Genomic DNA, 22,220 nt, shown 5'->3' with positions numbered 1-22,220 from the left:
TGGTCGATCAAAGTTTTGCATATAATACATGTACGTAGGAAAAATTTGTAAAAATCTTCTTCTCAAGAACAGCAAAGCCATGATTGGTCATTTTTATATGGGTGCATCCTCAGGTAGTGAAGATTCAAGTTTGTTCCAGTCATGACCCCCCCTCCCCCCAGGGGTAGGGTGGGGCCACAATGGGCGATCAAAGTTTTACATAGGAATACATAGGAAAAAGCCTTTTAAAATCTTCTTCTCAAGAACAGCAAAGCCATAATTAGTCATATTTAAATGGAAGCACCCTCAGGTAATGTAGACTCAAATTTTGTTCAAATCATGACCCCCCCCCCCCCCCCCCCAGAGAATAGGGGGGCCATAACAGGGGATCAAAGTTATTCAAAGGAATACAAATGATATATCAATAAAAATCATCTTGTTAAGAACAGCATAGCCATTATTTGTTATATTAATTCAAATATTATTATTTTGCTTTATTTCAGTGTAGTAGCTTCAAATGAGTTTTTAATTTTTTTTTTTAATTTTTTTTGACAATTTAAAATTAGAGATCATCTTAGTAATAAAATTTTTTATAATGTTGCTGTCTTTAAATTTTCTATGTAAAAGTAACATGTACATGATACATTTGGTATTTTTCAAATGCAGTTGAAGGAATTTAGTTGAGCATTGTCAAATATTTCATTTAAATACTAGTTGTGTTTTTATGACTTTATGATATTAAAAAAGACATAAACTTTGTTCTGTTCATTCATTTGTATAATTTTAGGGCAAACAAAATCAGCATTTGTATAAAATGTTTTGCATGTTTAAAAACAACTTTTGCAATGAAGAACTGTATGAAATTTGGGCAACACTGTGAAAAAGTGGATTTTATTTACTGATGTGTTCACACTTTTGAACACTCTCTCTGTTAAACTTGCAATTTTATGTATTTGCAGTTTTTGCAATGTGCATTTTCATGCTAAGGGATCCTGTAAAATGAGCCCCATAGCTACATGTATAGCCAGTTCATTGCTATAATACATTAAGCCTTGTCAAAAACTCATGATTTTTAGCTCTACTGGTTAGAGACCAGAAGACCTTATGCGATAGTAAGGGGTTGGTCGTCTGTCTGTCCGTCAACAAAAGCTACTCCTCCTACAGTTTTGGTCTGATTTCAATATTACTTGGCACACAAGTAAAGTACACTGAGATACATAATTTTTTTTATCAGATTTTGATTTTGATGAACGGTGTTGCTATGGTTACTAAAATAGAAATTTCTGTAAAATTCTTTTAAAATCTACTCCCCCTTTAGTTTTAGTCAGATTTCCATGAAAAGAGACCAAATCAAGGATCATTATTCTATTTATTTCTGTTGCAAAGTTTCAAGTCCAACTGCTACTTATCTCTTCCTTTGTTAGAAGTACAAACCAGTAGAGCTACAGTCTCGAAAAAGACTTCTGGTTAAACAAATATTCAAATCATGCATCTTTGTGACATTCTGGATAAATATAAGCTAATTTCAGTCATGAAGATTGAAGGTCATGTGCCTGAAATGATTTAATGTTCAAAATGTAATCACTCCAGTAGTCCAGTATGCCTTTTCTACCCAGATATAGTGTAATTTTGCTAAGGTGAAAAAATCAACTAATTCAAATGTGCCACCAAATTGCCTGTTATTTTTACTTAAATATCTTAAAACAAATACTTCTTGATAAAAAATATAATCACTGAAGTGTCTCTTGAAATTCTATGCCTGTTTTTTCTACAGAATATCCCTTAGAATTATTGTGACCTTTTTGCACTTGCAGTTCTGCACTTACAAGAGTGAAAACTCCATTAATTTAAATTTGCAACCAAAATCCCATTAATACTAAATAATATATTTAAAAACAATCACTTTTTAAAAATATGAAATCAATGGAAGCGTTTCTTGGAATTTTATAGCTGTTTTTCTGCAGACTATTCAAATATCTTTATTTCTTACAATTATCGTGACCTTTTTGCACTCGTAGCTCTTCACATTCAAAAAGGTATGTGGAAAAAAATTCTGTAAATATTTTTTTCAAAGGTTTTAATTCCTTAAATCCATTAGTTATGAAGATATTATGGAATTTTTTTATACACAAACAGAATATGTACAAAAGGTGTTATTTTTCCCTACTGGGTATAGAAATAGGCTGACGATAAACTAATTCTCCCTGTATCCATGGTAACAAATCAAATGACGTCACCAAACTTACGCAGTAAGTAAGTGACCTTGATCTCACTTTGTATGCAAAGTTTCAAGAAATTTTGAAAAACTTGCTTTCATAGCATTCTGCATGGTTTTCTCGTAGACACGCATTTAAGAATCTGGCAGTAAATTGAAAAAGTTCAGCTGCTGATTTAGGACTTAATAGCTCGATGTTCTATTTATAGCTTAGACTTCGTTTAAATCAATTTCTATGTGATAAACAGCATATCTTTTCAATCAATTGCTTAATATCTTTCAAAAATAAAAACCAGGTAATTCTCACCATCAAAATTTGATGTTTTTATGTCTAGTAAAATTGAAAACAAAATAAAAAAGAAACACTGACATATATTTTGTCAAATACATGTAGTACTAAAGTGTACGAGATTGATACATAGATACGGATTTAATGATTTAGAGGAAAATTCAATCAAGATAGAGGTTAAGATTATGAAGAAACAGCAGTTCTTATGATAAAATTATATACCGTATCAGATATGATCAAATTTCATTTCAACTGCAACGTACACAAAGCAGATATATCGATTTGTTTTTTCTCCCCAATGTTGAATTAAATATATATATATATATATATATAAAGGCCCACATGTGTAAAGGTCATAATAATTCATAAATTTTAATTTTAAAACATTTAAAAGTAAAGTAACGTAGAAAATATTTAAAGAAAATAATTTCATATGTACTTCAGACTGTTATATTTGCTATGTCCAATTGATTTAGATTTTCTTCTCTTTTTTTTTTTTTTTTTTTTGTTATCTTCTTTCCCTATCACTGATTGAGAGCATCCTGTGTTTGACTGTCAAACCCGACTGTCATTAAGACTATCAAACACCCCCGTCACCACCACAATGCCAGATTTCCTTCGGGGAGTGTCATTTCACACTTATGGTCATTACAAATAAGGAAACTTGATTGTAAACGTGATCATAAACTATATTTGTTTAATTGCCTGACTTCACATTTAAAACGTTCAACAGGATATTTTTGTTTACTTTCCTTTTTAGAAACTAAACACTTGGAATAAAAACAGAACTTATTAAGGTCATAAAATTTGATAGCAGATTTTTATCTTTTCCAACATTAGAAAGATCGAGTAACAAGTATCGAAATGACACCAGTATATTTAGTATATTTAGTTAGAATGTGGAAATAAAACATCTAAAGTACGTGTATTTGAAAATATTAATATTAATCTGGGCAATTTTTCTCCGATCATATTGACTAGTAGTTAAACACATGGCGCTGTATCTTCTCAGCAGGTGAAATTTTGTTGAGGTAAAAACTTGGTAATTCGACTCTCAGAAACTCTTGTTAGCGGTACGAAAACACAATAGGAAGGAAGACATTTTGCATCTCTAAGAGAAGTGTTTTTGCGATTCCATCTCTGTACGTTATCTGAACAATGAGCGTGTATGTATCAGAAACACGCACCTGCTGTTGGGGATTACAATACTAACTTGTCCGAGAAGAAATAATAATTCCAGCAAATTATTTCAAATTTGTACTGGAAATTTTATATCCTTGTCAGAAGTCATGGTTTCAGAAAAAGATCTCTTTGGTAATTAGAGAGTACCGTCAGTTTTAATATTACATGCGTCAGGGTGGACATTCTTGCTGTATATATCGACCCTTTCTCGTGGCCCCAAGTATCATATTCTGTCCTTACATTAAATCGCGATAAGTACCATTAAAGTGTATCTGATGTAAATATATGCGATGAATCAGCCGATGATTGGTCGTATCTCCTATCTGGAGGTCGCATCTTGAAAACTGAAATAATCCTATCTCTAAAGGAAGACAAATGATAAAAGAATTTCTCATTGTACCAACCGTAGATGGACAGACATGTCCTACCCTTAAACTCTTCTCCAGGGCACGAGATAAAGCCGATAGTTCGATAAGATAAGATCTTAGATGTAGTGGATAACAGCTAAGTCCTATCTCGCTATCAGATATTCTATCTGAGGCTATGTGTACGGTCGATGATCGGGCTCGTACAAGGAAACCGTGAAAAAACCCAGTGTTTTTACTTGCGATGTCAAAACATGCGGACGTGTTTATAATCAGAGCGAGAGTGAAGACAAATTGCATGTGTATCAACATGTAGTTATTTATTGTAGTGACCCTTGAAAGTTCACCGCGCACGGATCAGGACAGGGGTAGACAGGTCACCGCGCATGCAAGGTGCAAATGTTTGTGTACTAGCCGGGGAGTTCAATCCGGTGATTAGTGTAAACCACGTTTTTGGAAATGTCACGGCGAAAACAGTCCAACCCAAAGCCGATAAAACGTGAGTATTTTTTCAATTTTTTTCTCTCATTTTTTTAAGCTGTCAGAATTTGCTTCTACTAAGTGTATTAAAAATCAATATACTATTCAGTCGACAGAGATTGAAATAACACGTTTTGAAATAACTTGCGAACATTTGTCTATAAGAAAAAAAATTTCATTTGAAAAACCAGTTTTATGTGATATTTTTCTTCTGATTCTTTGTACTTGTACTATGAGATCCCCTACAGCTAGTGTCTCTCTCTAACAACAGAATCGCCACATTGTATAAAGCCGCTTCTATCTGTAACTTGTAATACTATTATAAGAAAATAATAATTCAAAAACTTAAAGGACAAACTTTTGTTGATTGCTTTAAATATGGGGACTATAAAAAGTTATATCAATGAAAATCTAAAAGGTAAAATCCATGTATTAATTTTTTTTTAAATAATTAGGATATTGATTCTACCAAATATTTTCTCTCATGTTATATAAGAAATATAGTTCACTAAATAAAGTATACGTTTTTTTTCTTCATTTTCCTTCTTTTATTCATTGATACTTTAAAATATTATGTAAATAATTTTTCCTGAAATTCGATTGATTTTCAATCGTTGACTGTAACAAGAGGAAGCAATTTTCTCAGTGAAAGGCAATGAAGAATGTTCATATATATCCTCCTTGTGTAACTTTACTTTTCAAGGTTTTTCAAGTATTAGTCCTCTTAAACAAAAAACAATCCTATTTTTACGGTATTTAAACATTTCAAGTAAATGATTGAGATTTAATTTAAAAAATAAGATAAAGAATTAAGTTTCAATGAAGGACAGGCTAAGTTATTTATTTTTTAAATTAATTTAACTAATAATGAAAAGTTACGCATTCTTTTTTTTTCATGAGCCCTCTGCAATCAACATTATTGGGATTTGAAAAACACGAGGGTTGATGACAGACTTTTATCCCCCAATATCTTCATTCAGACACTGAAGATTTTTACAAACACGCTCTTTACCAGATGTCAATCAAACATTATTTTAAAGCATATTTTAGATTTCAAGTGCATAATTTTGACAAATAGCAGAATTTTAGAGTTTATTTCGGTGGGTTTTTATCAAATGTTTCACACGAAAAAGTCGTAAGACATATCGGCAGTTTCAGTATCACTAGAGCTCATCTCTGATGAGATTGCTCACATTTCTAAATTTATAAAGTCTATGATCTCATTTTATGTGAGACAAACAAATACGCTCTTGTTAATTCTCAATAAGAATTTTTGTATTTTCTTATCAAAGAACCTGATAAGTTATATAAGCTGAATGTGAGAGCTAGTTTTATCAGTAATTAGGGAGGAACCCCGAATGGTGTCCCTCGTGTTATCTCTGGCCTTATCGTACCAGATTTGTCTAAATTCAAATTTATGGCATCAACTTAGCTCATTTTATGGGTCCTTACCAATGAAACAATGCACATTTTCCCCTGTGAGATATGACATATTTTAAATATCCAACATTTTCTATCAAAATCTTGTTTTTCCACTCTTTCAACCCAACCCAAAATAATATGGGAAAGATATCATCATGCTTTATTTTGATAGAACATCGTTTCGCATTTTTCCATTTCTTTATGGAGTCTCTGATAAGAGATTACACTTGATTGTATGAAATTAATCCATTATAGATGATTCTGGAGAGAGATAGTTCTCAGATAAAATTGTTAGATAGGCCCTGCCATTATCAGACTCGCGCAACCCATTGTAATTAGAACCCCCAACATACAAACGCTGGCCAACGATAATCTCGCGTGATTTGGACCGAGGGGGATCGATTCAGTAAAATGGCTGGACCGATGCTGTGTGCGACAGATAGGACGAACCAAATCCTGGGACATTGTACAGCAAAATATGAAATGATAAAACGCTATAGCAATAAAGCGATCTGGAAGACGGACGATAAGGTATCGGCATATCTCCTTTCTCCGAAAACCGCTTTCTTTTTTTTTCTTATCTTACTTCATGCAATGCGTTTGAAATGCAAATTTAGTAATATAATTTATCAATACCATGATATTAAATGTTACGTCGCAAAAATATCTGATGAGAACTCGAAACCAGGATGGAGTGTTTGGAAGATAAAGTTTGGAACCTTACGGAAGCCGGATAAATGCCCTCTCCCCAGACGCGCGATATACTCTGGAAGGAATAGTCATATCGCAGGGAAACAACATTTTAACTGATTGTTCAAAGCATATCAAAAGATGTCAATTTGACTGCTTATACAATTAGTCAATGTATATATCTTTATTTTGCAGTAAATTTTAGCATGTAGAGTGACTTTTTTGCGATTGTTACCATAACAACAGTTTCATATACTTCTACCTATCAAAATTGTTCCAAATCTTGATATCATTTTCGGTTAAGTACCATTTTTGATTATCCCAAGTGAATATATTTAGAAATAATTGACAAATCTCCTACACGTTCGAGTTTCCAGTTTTGAAAGTTCCGTGTCTGTAAGTAGATAATTTTATTTTTTGGAAGGAAGTTTCCTTATTCTCTACATGTATGCATGAAGTTTCACTATCTCTATGTTTGAAAAGAAAAATGATAAAAGTATGAGGCAGGATTTTTTTGAGTTTTTTTTCCCTAAAAATAATAGATCATAGAAAACATTTAAAATTTGTCGTCTTGTTATTAAGTAAATATAAAAAATATTTTCTTATCATCTCCTTAAAGATTAATTGAAGGAATTATTAACTTTAAAAAAGAAAAGACAAAATAACAAAAAAATGGATCCTCCTCTCTATATACAGTATCCAGGTGATCATGTGAAATTTGACAGACTTTGTCATCAAATGTTAACGACGACATTTCAATATAACCAGGTTTTAGTCAGAAAGCGATGCATTTGATAATAAATCAGAAAATTTCAGGGTAGACGGGAGTCCAAAGAAACATATGCTCAGCGTAACGTAATAATGGCGCTAAATTCGCATTATCTGATACGGATCTCTTAAATCTGTTTGAATTTTATTTAATTTTATCAAATTATTCAAATTAACAACCCATCACACAGAGCTGATAAGTAAGGCTAATGCGCGGCCCGGCGGGGGATTTCTATAACTGATGCGTGGTAGTGAACCAGAAAACTGCCGCAGTCATATTTTTGGATGAAAAATAGAAATTTGAATAATCATGTCTAAATAATCATTAAATAGTCGTAAATTATACTCAAGAATGTAAAAACTCAAGAAAATAATCGATTCCATATTCTTCAATCTGTCACAAATCCTATTGGAGAAAAAAGAACTTTTGCTAAGGTGATTTTGTTCCTCAGACAAAAGGAAGCGCTCCTGGAATAGGGTATTGAATGCCAGGTGCCCGTCGTTACCTTTTCAAAAAGGCGAATAGGTGTCGAATGTAGATGCATGATAAGGGTCCTATCGCGAAAATCTAGCTTTTTCTATTTGTCAAACTAGTGCCCAGCCATGACAAAAAACTTCAGGACTTTTTTCGTGACTCTTGAATTTATTTGAAAAAAATATATAAAAGGAGAAGACGTATAGTTATCTGTAATGCGTTTATACCTATTCATATTTCAATTCCTAATAAAAGCCCGTATTTAATTTCTAATCTCTTTTTATTTATCTCTCGATTGCTATCATTTCATATATTTAAGGTAATTAAAATAGAAGAATGTTTTTAACACGTCGACTTCTATAATTTTCCATACAAACCAGACCTTGAGGAAGCGATCTTGTAGATCATTAACACGAAGAGAAAAATAATTTTTTATCTGAAAATCAATTGTCAACGCCACAAACCACCTATCGGGTTACCATCCGAAATCTTTCCAGCGCCTTGGGACGAGCTCGAAATCCACCTTTAGTTCGAAGATCCTAATCTCGCGAGAGGTGTTGTATATACTATATTCCTGTGGCATGTAATTCTTAAAGTGAGAATTTGCACTAAAATGTAACGTGGACAGTAACTTCATATTTTATTCACCTTAAATCTATCTTTTTAAATAATATACCAATATATATGGGAAGAACGTTGAATAATATGCATCCACTGAATATTTTATTGTATCTTCAACACGATGTAGCTTTAAGTTTTTTATTTTCAATTCGGTCTGCACCCCATTTAAAAAAAAAAAAAAAACATGGGTACAGAGTGTCTTTGATCAAATTTGAGATATTAGCTTCCTAAAATGTCAGCTACATTAGAACTAATTTTGATGTAGATAATAGCATTAACATACATAGGTACCGACATCTCCATATCTATATCGTGGACTTCAATTTGTTTTAAGCGATACTTAGTTCTTTATAGCTGTTATTAGAACTCGCAACTGAAGCACGACATCTTCGGAATATAAAATTAATCAGCAGATCTGTGAAAACACGTATTTACCTATCTCTAAATAGTATCCTAATGGAGCTTTATGAGATTAAATATCTTTTGAAGAATTTCAATCGAGTCTTATATTTTCCCACTGCCCTTTTTCTTAGCACTGTTTATAAATATTTTCTTGCTAAAATTCGTAACATCCATGTCGCTTCCATGCGTAAATTTGTCGAATTTTGAATAAATTACTTTTGATCAATCGTGTGGTATAAGTGGACAAATTGTTTATCTGTCTCTAAAATCTCGTTTAAAATCTCGTATCTCGCAAAATCTCTTCTCAGTACCTTTTGTGACAAAAGGGAAAAAGCTTTTGAACACCTTTTGCTTTTAGATGGTATCATTTTACTCTATAAATTGAAGTACTCAAACAAATATACAAAATATGTCTGCAGGAGAAAATTTACCTATCTCAAAAATGGGTATAGGTTCTAAAATAATAGTCTGTGGTCCTCGTGAGGGAAATTTTGTAGATAAAAAGTGTTTCATGTCACCGCGCCATCTTCATAGGAATCTCGTTGGTCTTCAGGCTTATCAAACGAGATTAGTGTCTTCTTTTCTAGCTTGTAAGGACACGTAATTTGCCTTCACTCTAGTCAGATTGAATCTATCTTCTTCCGCCATGCAGGTATTTTCGAATGTCCAATTGCTGTTTGTTTTCTCCGATAGAGGGGTCTAAGTAGTTGATATTTTGCGACATGTGTTTTGAATCAGGATTTCTTTTGTCTTTATGTCCAAATTATCTGCCTGGTGATCTTCCATCCCACCCAAAGGGCTCCAGGTCTGGGAGCTTGAAGTGAAACTCTGACCCCAAACTCTCGCGAGATCCTGTCCAGATAGCGCGGGAACTTGTACTCGCTTAGATTAGATAACGCCTGTCTACTGTTTCTTGCAAAATATTTTGGTATCCGTAATCTTCAAGGGACAAAAACTTATAATGAGTCGGCGATATATGTCTTCACTGAATACTATCTCTTCTCCTGCCGACGATAGCAGGAATTTGGAAACAAAAGCTTGTGGTTTATCGTCTGATCAGAAGGCCTTTGTTATCTTTCTTTCCCGCCTAAATTAGTGTTAATTTGCGTTATCGTTCGGCATCAAACTTATAACGTACACGGTCAGTTGTTCACCCTCCAATAGTAGATAAAAGTTTGATTGCTTTTCTATTTTTATCCACAAAATTTTGTCTGATGAGTTCTATTGATTTCTTTTCAAAATTTTGCTCAAATTATTTTCAAATTGATAATTCTACAAGGTTCCGAAATCACGATAACCAAGCGTCGGAACTTTTTCAATCTTCAAATAATTTCAAGCATTTCCAGATTTAATGATTGCATGTTCATTCTTCACTACTTATTTGATAATTTTAATGTGTACGATTTATTTATTTATTTAAACTTTTGATTTATATAATGTACATCCCCTATCACAAACATAAGTACAATTCACTTCCTATTTCAGAGGGCGTCTTTAAATGTCATATTTAAAATGTACAAACGATTTCAATGCAATAAACTTTTGTTTTGCTGAACCAAAAAAAAAAAAAAAAGAAAGGAAAGAAAAATATCTGTAATGTTAATAGAATTGGGAACCAGAAAAGCTGCATCTCATTTGTCATCAGTCTCAGACTACTGTTTGGAGTGACCGCAGTCACGTGTCCTCTGTTACCGTCGAACAGACCTGATGTGTTCCGATGGAAAAGATATGGCGGGAATCAGATGACTTGTATCTTCTTGTTGAATTTGATAACCATAAATCATATGTCTTATCAGATGTTGCAGAAAATTTTCGCTTCACATTAATTAAAAGTTAAGTACAGGAAACCGCAGGTCAGGAGAACGCTGTTTGTCATCGCTTTGTAAACATAGCTTCCTGTCAAACACCGATCTCCTCACCCAAACCGTATTAACCGTTTTGATATTTTCTATCAACAGTCCAATCCCTTTCTCTGTTTATCAATTTTTACCATTTTCTCTCCATATTTTATGGAAAAAACAGCTGTAAAAAGTGTGTTTATTAATTTTATTTAAATATATAACTTCTGTTGTAACAAAATGTTTCATTTATGATTTAAGGGTTGTCAGAAAATGAAGACAGTGACTCGACTATGGAGAAAGAATTGTCAGTTGACGAAAGTGGCGAAGATAAAATAAATGCTCACTCAAATGAATCCAAGGGCATATCTGAAGACCAACAAGAACCGGAAGAGGGTTCAAACTCAAAGGAGTCGAAAGAACAAAACCATAACCTACAAACAAACATCGTCGTGAAGAACGAGGTTTCTGAGAGCGAAATGATTTTGGAAAATGGTAACACAGAGTATTTGAAGAGAGTTAGTGTGCCAAACAATATCTTATTTGTAAAGAAACTTGATGAAGAGGATGCAAACATTGCAGGTCGCTCCTGTCTGCTCTTTAGTGCTATTCCGTTACCATCCGGAAGTTGTATCGGCCCTTTCAAAGGAGAAATTGTCTCCCTTAGTTCTATTAAACAAGGGGATTTGGTTCTACAGGTGAGTTATTTATTTATTTATATTGAATGTTCGTTTTAATATTTTATTTATTTTTCTAAGCATTTATGCATAAACTTTATATTGAAAAAAAAATCATTTAAATATTTGACTATTTTACATGTATATGATCAATAATCATACGAATTCAATCTCTAACCAGTATAAAACATAAGCATTCAAAGATCGACGCCATAATTTCTTTAAAATCTCCATTCTTAACATGGGGTAATGTATGGAAAACGAATTTTCCAGTGAATTCCACCCATGTTTCTGTAAACTTTCTCTTGCTGTTCTACAATAGGATTTTGGCGATAAGATAAAGAAAGCACGAAAACTTTTCGAGTACCTGTTTATCGCAGTCTCAAGAGTTACAATGCGTCATAAACCATTCTCCGTACAAGATAACCATTTCTAACCCGGGCTCTGTCGCCAGTCAGCTCAACTCTAACGTGCAATAGCCACAACAATCTGCATCACTGAATATATATATATATATATATATATATATATATATATATATATATATATATATATATATATATATATATATATATATATATATATATATATATATATATATATATATATAACGGGGCACATTTTCTAGTTGAAGTTTTGAGTAATTTTTTCAAGTACATATTGTAATTGATCATCCTTCAATTGCTATTTAGATTATTCTATCCGAGATAAAATCCATTTACTAGGATGTGAAAAAAAAATGGCAAGCAAAATTAGTAAAATTACCAAAGTATTTATGTTCCCCTTTAAACCAAAATTTGTTATATAAAATCCCTACCAGTCTTACAAGATAATTCAGGCTTAAATGAGGAAAACGATTATTATAAAAGTGAAAAGTCACTTTTTTTAGTTAAGTAAAATCACCTTATATATAACATTTCCAAAAACAAATAAACTGATTAAGATTTTAAATTTAAAAAAAATAGATACTCTAATACAGTAATCCTCTTCTAAACTGAATAAATGTCAGAAACGGTTATAACCATAATTTTTAATTTTGGAAAGAATTTCAATTTATATGACTCAAATTTTTAAAGGCTTGTAAAATGTCTTTTTATTTACATTTTAAGTTCTTATTTTGATAACCATAGTTCTGAATTTTGCAAAGCATTTCAATTTATATAATTCAAAATTTTAAAGGCTTGAAAAAGGTTTCTTTTTTTATTTACACTTAAAGTTCTTTTTTTAAAAGAATTTAAGTTAAGGTCACGGAGTAGTTATTATCTTCTTCGTAAGAAAACTTATCAAGGGGAGATAAGTCCAGTCGTTATCTCATGCACTCTTTTCAAGATATCTGTTCTCACGAGTTTAGAAGTCAGATAAGTAAATAACGTTTCATTTTTGATGTGTTTTATCAAATTTTGTGATACGGCAATCACTCCATATAACCACGCACTGCTGATAGGTCGGGATCTACAAAGGGTCACGTGATTTACCAGAGACCGAAATATACACGAATTAATAGTCATTGTAGATATATTTTTTAAAAATGTAATTATTTCTTTCTAAAAAAAAAAATTGTTTTTTATAGTGAAACTTTTTGTATTGAATTTATTTCGGTTTAATTTTTCCTAAAAACAATAAAATATATATATATTTTAAATAATTCAATTAAATAAAACTTTTTAAAAAATGGAATAAGTTTTTTATGTTATCTAGTTTTCTTATAAAAATATATTTGTGTGTGTGTTTGAGGGAAGGGGGGATCAAAGCATTGGACGAACAACGTAGTTAAATGAGAACTTTAGAAACGTTAGGGTCTTGTTTTCCAAAGTAAGTGTCGATAGGACAAAATAATTTTCCGTGATTCTGCCCTATGATATGACTTTAGGGGATACGTGAACTTGACATCAAGATTCAAAATTCGATAATTCTTAAATCCAATCGTTGAAATAAAATGAAAAACACATGTATTAGAGATCTTCTAACTGATTTTCGTGTGAAAATTGTATTTTTTGGCACTTCGAAGGGATCACTAGAAGATCAGGGACTTGGTGGTTGTAGTTTTTTTTAACAGGAAATTATGAAATAATTTTTAGAGGATCTCTTTTGAAATTTATTTCCTCTAAATGTTTCTGTAACCATTTGTCAATTTCAGGCACAAGAGAAGGAGGGAGAGGCTGGTTTTGTTAGGGTCTTGTGTGAGAATGGATCTTGGCTGTCGCTACTCCGCCCCGCCCCTAGTGAATCCGCCAAAAACGCTTCAGTGTATTTTGAAGGTATTATACATTTTATTTTATGACAAGTAATCTTCGTTTCTTATCTTATCACTAGTTTTGTGCAATTGAAGTTCTCGGTGACGCGGTAGAGATCCGCTGTCTTCGCTAGATTTATAGACAGCCAAGATAAAATATTTCTTTACATTTGATTTTATTTGGGGATATCGTTGCAATGGAAGCGCAGGTGTCAAAGGTATTTGTAAGTTTTGAATTGAATATTATGAACTTTAATTAACAATTTCTTATTCCATTCTGAAAATAATACGCTTATCAAAGCAGCAACCGTTTCTGGTTATGGAAATACAATAATGATGGTGACTTTGCGTTCAATTTCAGGGGAAAGATAAAAAACTTATTTCAGGCATGTAATAAATAATTTTTATACACTCGCAAAAATGTTTAATAGAAAATAAATATTGTTATCGATTTATAATGCTAAATGTGCATTGATAAGGACTATGAATGAGTAGAACTGACGAATATCGAGTGAATTATAGAGCGATGGGAATCTCGGGGTCCAAGCAATCGTCATACACTGGGTGCCAGAGACCAACGTGTAACTATTGATTTGTAGATAAATGTAATGGGTCCGGGGGCCTTGCGGTATAAAATGATATTCCAAATCAAAGATAAATTAAAAATATATTTATCTCTGAATATTAATTCTATATCGCACCTATCAACCAATCCATTATTCTTTTTAAGCGTATTGGCGCGAAGCAAAATTCTGCAAAACAGTTGATAAAGGCGACTTGGTCTTTGATATGGAAATACTAGGGACTTGATACGACATTAATCCGATAGCATTTATAGGGCGATAAAGGAGGCAGATTTTGATATGCTAATGGCGCTTTATTCCCGGACAGATGGATTATTCGTCAGATGAACAACTGTTGTTTTATTGTTCCAGTTCTGCCAAACATATTTGTTGGTAAAGGACCCATTCCCTTTCTTAAAGAACGATAAACATCGGGCTCGGATTACTCCACCCGGTCTGGATTTTCTAGTTGTAATAAACGTTTGTTAGACTACGCTGATAAGAATATGGGTGACAAAGAAGCTTATCGTATTTGAACTACCAGATAGTTTTCCTTTTTATTTTTGCAAGACATAGAAAAAGATAACATTTCCTGATATTCTGTTTCACGGCTTTATGAATATTTTATTTTTTTTAACATTGCATAATTTTAGCGTTATAGGAAGGGTTATCAGTTTTATCATTAGCCCATATCAATCACACCTATAGAAACCCGATACTTCGAGAGATTTAGGCTTGTTCTTTAGGTGTCCACTTAACCATTGGGGCATACGATTGCTTTTAGAGATAGAAAACAATTTTCTGTCTATTTCTTCTCGATAAAATCTTCTGATAACACGAGAAATGAATTCTTTTTTATCCTTTTTTGCTTAAAACAAAGAGTAGAATACACAAAATTTGAATTCTTTATCTACTTACATTGTACGCTCTAGACCCCCAGCTGGATATAGCATTGCTGGAGAATAATGAGATCTCTTTGAAACTTGACAAAATAAGGGAATTATCAGTACTTACATCTGATTGCTGGTATAGATAAACTTCCATTTAAAAATAAATTAAAATTTGCTAGATCGCTTAATTGCTTATAAGTGTATTTGTAAACGCCTGTTTATCGTGTGCAAGATCTGGACTTGGTAATTAATGTCACGAAGGTAGGGGGAGAGAGAACGAAAGGAAAAGAGAGTAAGGGTGGGAGAGAGAGAAAAAAAATATTATTTTGATAGTGAATCTCGATCAAGCATGTCTCGTAAATCATGCACGAAGTGCAATTTGTCAAATTCAACTTTTTTTCACAGATGATAAGGAAAAAGGTGTTGCAATTATCTTCATCCTTAATATATAATACGACTTATCCAAATTAAGTATTTTGTAAGTTACTTTTTTATTATTTATCCAGCATTTAATGGCGCCAAATACATTAGCCAAAGTCGTCAAATTCGAATAGAGTCTGTAATTTGTATGTAGTACGTTTCTATTAGTTCGATATGATCTAAAGGATCTAATTGGATTATGATAAAATCAATATTTCTAATTGATCTGTCATCCGTACAAATTTTGCAGGATCCTTTTTTGAATTTTTATATCTTAACTAAAAGGCTTTTATCAACGAAAAGAGATAAATGGAAATATTCCAAACATGTTTTCATGCGAGTTTATCACAGAATCTTTAGCCTTTTACTGGAGATGAACATCACAAAGCCTTTGTCAGTGCACATTAAGTGACTTAGTACATATCACCAAATCTACAAATGTTTTAAGATGCATTTGCTTTATGAATTCAAAATTTAAAGAAAAAAAGCAGTCACTTTCTATCGTTTTAACATCGTCTCAGATTGTTTAAATTTGGCTAAATTCAGTTACAGATGTATTCTTTGATAAAATATGTCGCTAAGGCACGGACAAGTCTAGACTGATTTAGAGAAAGCGGTGTAAATAAGCCGTAGAAAATCACCTTTTTATTTCTAATTTTCAAAGCATTAAAATTTTTGTGTAAAATTAAGAAGATTGTCGATTGCGTCTTTCAGGGACTGAGTCACCCTATCGTTTAGAACGAACAGCATCCGTTAACACTTCTCAGTCATTAGACAAAGCGACCGTTTTAACAATGACGGTTGTCAGCAGTAAAAGTTTATCTACAAACTTATAGGCTACTCCCTCTCAAATTATCTCCCTACATATTTTTCCTGTTTTATAATCCCCCTATAAATATATTTTTATCTTATTCACTCATCACATGTAGAACTGAAATATTGCAAGTCTCATGAAAAAGCGATAAGTTTTACGATTTATTTAATTTTTTTTAAGCTTGCATGAGGAGGAATAACTCTAAATTGTATTAATTCACAGATGGGAAAATCTGGTGTGAAATTGTGAGCGACTTAAATCCAGGAACGGAGCTTTTAGCTTCTTTCACAATTAATTCGAACAACGAACCGGAAAGTGACGTAACCACTCCAGAGACACAAACGACTGAGGAAGGAATGGAAACTACTCACATACAGAGGGTGGAAGTGCCCCTACCAAAGAGCTCTCCAGTTCTGGATAAACCAGTCCCCTCCCATGGTATGTAAAACAGATAATGCTATAATTCTATCTCCCTCGATATTTTTTTCTGCCATACTCTAGAATTAAGTGCATAAAAATGTAATGGCCAGTTTCCTTTTCTTGATCTTATTTTTATTGCGGGTTTAAAGTTTCGTGTACTTGTGATTTATAGCGGCATTACTGTACGGTTGCCAGTTTTGTGGAGTCCGCTTCAGCAGCTTAAGGACTCTTCAAGGTCATCTTACCTTCTATTGCTCCAAGAAACCCCAACTTCCGGTACATTCAGAACAGCTTGGGGAGAAAGATGACACTGAAAACGACAAACCACCAATAGGTAATTTCACAGCTTATAGATTGCTTCAATTGTGCAAACTTACATTACAAATCTTAGATATGTGAAGTTACCACCATACAATGCTTTACTTTAGGATTACGAAGTGGAAAGAAAAGAACTCTGTCGGAGCGATCTCAGAGTCCAGATGCTAAGCTATCAACACCAAGCCCTAGCAAATCTGATGTATCCTCCGAGGCAGACAGCATACCAGCTAAAGTGCCGAAGCCAGAAATCTTCAAGTGTGATATGTGCTCATACAGCATTGACAAACTTTCAAGTCTTAACCGTCATAAAAGGATTCATAACAGGGGGGATAACTCGGTCATGGAGCCACAACCCATTGCAGCTAAGCAAGACACATACTGCAAAGACTGCAATATTCAGTTTTCGTCATTTAGCACATTTAAGTGCCACAAAGAAGTATATTGTTCAAAGCGATTGGTTGGATTAGGAGCTAGCTCTCCCTCTCCTGGGGTACTAAGTCCAAGCAGTGATCCTGGCCGGGTCATGCTGTCTCCATCAACCCTCCAGCAAGCTATGTTTAGTGCAAACTCTAAAGCAAGCTCAGGACAAGCCCGTGTTATTCTAGCTCCACCGATCCTAGTCTCATCCAAAGAATCTGCTGACATTAACTACAGCTATCCAACAGTTATTGTACAACCTGTGTTACCGACTTTATCGCAACCAAAAACAATAACAAAGGAACTGACGGAAATACGTGATTCTTCATCAAGGAGTTCTCCTGATATGCCTCTGGATTTAAGCACCACAAAGTCTGACACACCAAAAACCTCCATATCGACTGTTTCCACCGTCAAAGAGGAAGCAGAGGAAGAGCAAACAAAGGAGTTGGATCTTTCTGTCAAAGTGAAAGAGGAGAGACTTAGTCCAAAGTCTACTGCATCGTTGTCTCCGCCCTCACGACAGATGGTGACACCTAAATCTTCATCAAGCTCACCTCATAGTCAGAGGAGTGAAGAGCACTCCATTTCGGAGTTACCTCGCCTAATGGCGTCCCCAGTTCCACCCCTCATCACAGTTCCCCAGCTTTCATTCATGGGGAAACCAGTTCCTCCTGTGCCCCACTCTGTCAGCAAATGCACGGACTGCAATATTGTCTTCTATAAAAGAGAGAATTACATGATACACAAAAAGCATTACTGTTCTAGTCGACAAAACAAGTCCCCATCTGAAGATGAGGATGGAAGTATTGATCTGCTGGCAAGACGTAATACACGGGTCGTTGCAACGCCAGAAAGTTCTGAGAAATCTCCCCAATCTAATCAAGAAACGAAGGAACAGTCAACCTTTGGTCAAAATGGACACTCTCCCCTAACAGAAAAGTCGACCACATCCAGATCACGAGAAACAGAAGATATTATCTATCGATTTTACTGCGTTCCTTGCAAAATAAAATTCAGTTCTGCTAGTACTTTGCAGGCTCACAAGGAATTTTATTGTCCACATGGAAAAGAAAGTGAACACACGATTTTGGGTAAAAATAAAATAGAAGGAAAAACCTCTCCGAAATCAGATGAAGAGATCATAAAGTGTTCAAGGTGTGATACAGTGTTTCCTTCTTCCCGACACTTAAAACTGCACTTCTGTGCTGGTGTTTCGGGTCAAATGCCAATATTCCGATGTATCTACTGCGATTTTGTCACCCAAACAGAAACAAGGCTCTCGGAACACATGAAAGCACATATGCCTAACAAGGCTTATCGTTGTACTCTTTGTGGATATCGCGGGAACACAGTACGAGGGATGAGAATGCATGGGAAAGTCCACTTGGATAACGGTGAAGATTTTACAGACGATCACATGATAGAAATAGAGGAACCACCGCTGATGCCGGTAAAACTTAGAGAGCACATGTCCTCAGAAACTGGGCCAATTGATGTAGAGGCGGAATTAATCCGTCTGAAAAATGAACCGTACAAAAGAAGACGATCTCGGAAGTCTTATGAAAAGGCAGAGCATGCTTCCTCCATTCCTAGAAATATTTCCACTATGTGTATGTACTGTGGACAAATGTTCACAGACTTGTCCAATTTTGCTATGCATTTGAAACTTCATGAAATGATAGCGCTTCAAGCAGCAGGTGTTCAGAATTACAAATGTCAATATTGTACCTCAGTTTGTGACACCTTCGAATCTTTAATGGCGCATGTGTACAACAAACACCCTGAAAAAATTCCCCGAGAGCAATCTAGTCCAGGATCGAATTCTCGATCGAGCCCAGGTACCACGAAATCTCCAGAAATAGAGCGAAAATCATCTTCTCCTCAATTAGGGAAAACAGTTATAAAGACTGAACCGCCATCTTCTGTTGACGAAGAGTCACAGCAAACCAAAGATCATGAATTGGTTTCAATCAAGAGAGAAGCCGTGGATAATACCAACGAGGAGAGCGGTGATACAGAAAACATTCCCAAAGAGGTGGTGACCCCTTCCAAGAGGATCAAAGAGGAAATGGAGAGTGAAAGTTCGCGGTCACCATTAGAATCGTCAAGTGAAAACAGAGACTTCCCAAAGAGTGCTTCCTGTTCACCGCGTTCTCAAAAGTCCCCGACTATCCGCGATTCCCTGCCAAAAATCAAATCAGAAAACCAAGAATCAACTGAGAAAAAGCCAGCTTTGATCGTTCCTCGTGTGGATCCCCATATGATGCCATACTATCACGTGGTCCCTGCCTTTCACATGCTTCCGAGTATGGTGGGTCCTGTGACACCACAGGTCACTCAGTCCCCTAAAAGGGCTGACAAGTACTGTAGGCATTGTGACATTACGTTTACCTACAAAAATTCTTACCTTGCTCATAAAAAGTACTACTGTAGTGCAAACATGGCGGAAGATATCACGTCTCCTGCGCAAGCATAGATCTATTTATTATATATAACATTCCATTCAAAGAAATGTATTTGGTGCAAAAACATTATGGACAGTTTAATTGCTTTATGTATATACTAAGTACTTGTGTTTTAAACGAGTGGTGAATTGAAGCCGCGATGGATACTTTTAATATATACAGAAATGTTTTTATTATTTTTAATTGGTGCTTCAACCCCGGGGCTTCATCCAAATCCACTTTATATTTTAGTTGAATCAAAGTTATTTTGTTGAAGAAGCGTTCTTTCGGTTTGTTTAGTGATTATTTATTGTTATATGTGTTCATATTTAATCTGTTTCTGAAAGTGAAAAATAAAATAACAAAACATGCTTTACCAGTTTTCCTTGTTTCTTAACTTTACAGGTCAAAATCCGTAGAAAACATTATGTCCGTCGTCATTTTGTCCGTAAGTGCATCGAATTTTGAACAATTGTTCACAACCATATGAACAAACATATTTGAAACCTGATAAAGTTTAGATTAGAATAAAATGTAGCTCTGATTACTATAGATTAAAAAAAATCTTACTTTCAAATGCGTAAAAAAAGCAAATGCAAAAACTCCCCCCCCCTTCTTATATAAACAAGCAAACAAATAAAGAACAAATACTGATATAAAAGCAAAGTAAAAAATATATACTATTGTTTTCTTTTTGTGGTAAGTTCACGTATTACGTGTACAAGGGAAATTATACAAGTACAAGTGCGCCTTACTTTCTATCGTAAAGCATGATGGCTATACATGTTGTTAGAACTAGACTTCTGGTTCACTCAGTCACCTAAATGAATATACATAGGGTTTCCTTAAAAAGGAGGTTTAAAAATAGCAACAAAATAAGCCACCTCACCAGATGATATGTGCTTCATAGTAATAAATTTTTACTTGGTCATTAGATTTTCTGTGGTTTCTGTTTAAAAATTCTTGCACTATTACATGTAAGACACGGAAAGCGATTGTGAATAGAACAAAATAGCATGAATTTTGATTCTACTTTATTCATTCTTATATTGAATCGATGCATTGTTATATGTAAAGAAATCGCCCAAAAGCAGGGCTGTCTAATCAAGGATACAAAGTGAATTTTAATGAAAGAGTAATTCCATTGGATGCTGAGATGTTCAGATGACAGATAGCCGTACAAATTATCACTTCCTTTAGAACTACCAAACTGAACGACCGTACAATAGTAACATTGTTAGTTTTTTATCCGAACATCTCTTGCCTAAGTAGTTTCCGAAATCCCCTCTTTGTACTATAAGGTTCACTTGTTGGTGATTAGTAACAATAGTGCCCCAACAATGAGCAGTTGTAAACAAAGAAAAATCTCTCTCTCTCTCTCTCTGGAACTAACTAAATGGAATCAAAGATGTATGGAAATCGTGTTATACATGTACATCAAATAAAGAAATGCATTGATATGGACAGTAGATATACCGGTATTGGTTGGTTCTATTCAATGTTGTTTCTCTTCGGGCAGGCAAAAGTATACATGGCGACTGTTAGTAAAGCACCTCTGGTTGAGTATAAAGATAAGAATTCTTCCTAGATTAAAAGATTTCGTATTTATCTATAAGTCTGTCATTTACTGCAAAAATCGAGTCCCTTTGCACAAGTTTTTGCAGAGAACACACCTGCTTTTCGATTGTACTGGCGAAGACTAATGTTTAGATCTCATTTTCTTCTGTTGGTGAACTTATCATACTTGATTAAATTTACTGGCATTGTTATCTACAAAGAAAGATTGTTTTTGTCATAGTATGTAAGTTAATTAACACAGTAATCATTTGGCAAACGTTTTTCGTCTGGGTGTTCTCTTCCCACGTGACATTCCCAACTAGCCCGGATGACAAAGTGAGAAGGATACCGACTTACAAACATCCCAAAGAATTCCAAATCAACCCAAATTTAAAATCTTTAATTAAATTGATAACACTTCTATTTCATCTTTCCAGAGATTAGATAATGTAACAGAGTGCGGATCTTTTGTGCACCTGTTGGGGTCGAACCTGCGATCTCCGTGATAGTGGCTCAGATAGGGGAGGTGTTTATACCTTAATATCAATCGAGGCTGATTCTTATCGTGATTAGGTTCAGTTGATTTTATCTCTAAGAAAAGCTCAAGAGCGAATTCATTAAGGAACGAATTACTGAGCTATCAAAACTCCGTCATGGAAGAATTTCACCGCTCAAGACAAAAATTTCTTATTTCTCTTACATAAGAAAAATATCACATCGTGTTGGAAGCGGAGAAAA

The 22,220-nt window shown here is 34.1% G+C and overlaps 1 protein-coding gene across 2 annotated transcripts; it reads left to right on the top strand.

Annotated features, from left to right (window-relative positions):
* Positions 1-4,089: 4,089 nt before the first annotated feature.
* Positions 4,090-20,296, top strand: LOC133205883 (zinc finger protein ush-like). 2 transcript variants are annotated; one of them, XM_061341769.1, is made up of 6 exons: positions 4,090-4,529; positions 10,988-11,424; positions 13,541-13,661; positions 16,546-16,761; positions 16,916-17,077; positions 17,172-20,296. In XM_061341769.1, exons 1-6 carry the CDS (start codon positions 4,490-4,492, stop codon positions 19,955-19,957), a joined length of 3,762 nt encoding a protein of 1,253 aa, XP_061197753.1. In that variant the 5' UTR covers positions 4,090-4,489; the 3' UTR covers positions 19,958-20,296. The 2 variants fall into 2 exon arrangements, with proteins under 2 accessions (XP_061197753.1, XP_061197754.1); XM_061341770.1 differs by lacking the exons at positions 4,090-4,529; positions 10,988-11,424; positions 13,541-13,661 and adding an exon at positions 13,774-13,854.
* Positions 20,297-22,220: the final 1,924 nt, after the last annotated feature.

Source organism: Saccostrea echinata, unplaced genomic scaffold (genome assembly GCF_033153115.1).
Source record: "Saccostrea echinata isolate AGI-Se365-2 ecotype Australia unplaced genomic scaffold, CSIRO_AGI_Sech_v1 ptg000054l, whole genome shotgun sequence".
Taxonomy (NCBI): domain Eukaryota; kingdom Metazoa; phylum Mollusca; class Bivalvia; order Ostreida; family Ostreidae; genus Saccostrea; species Saccostrea echinata.
Note: the sequence above shows the minus strand (reverse complement) of the source record. Positions and strands in the feature narration are given on the sequence as shown.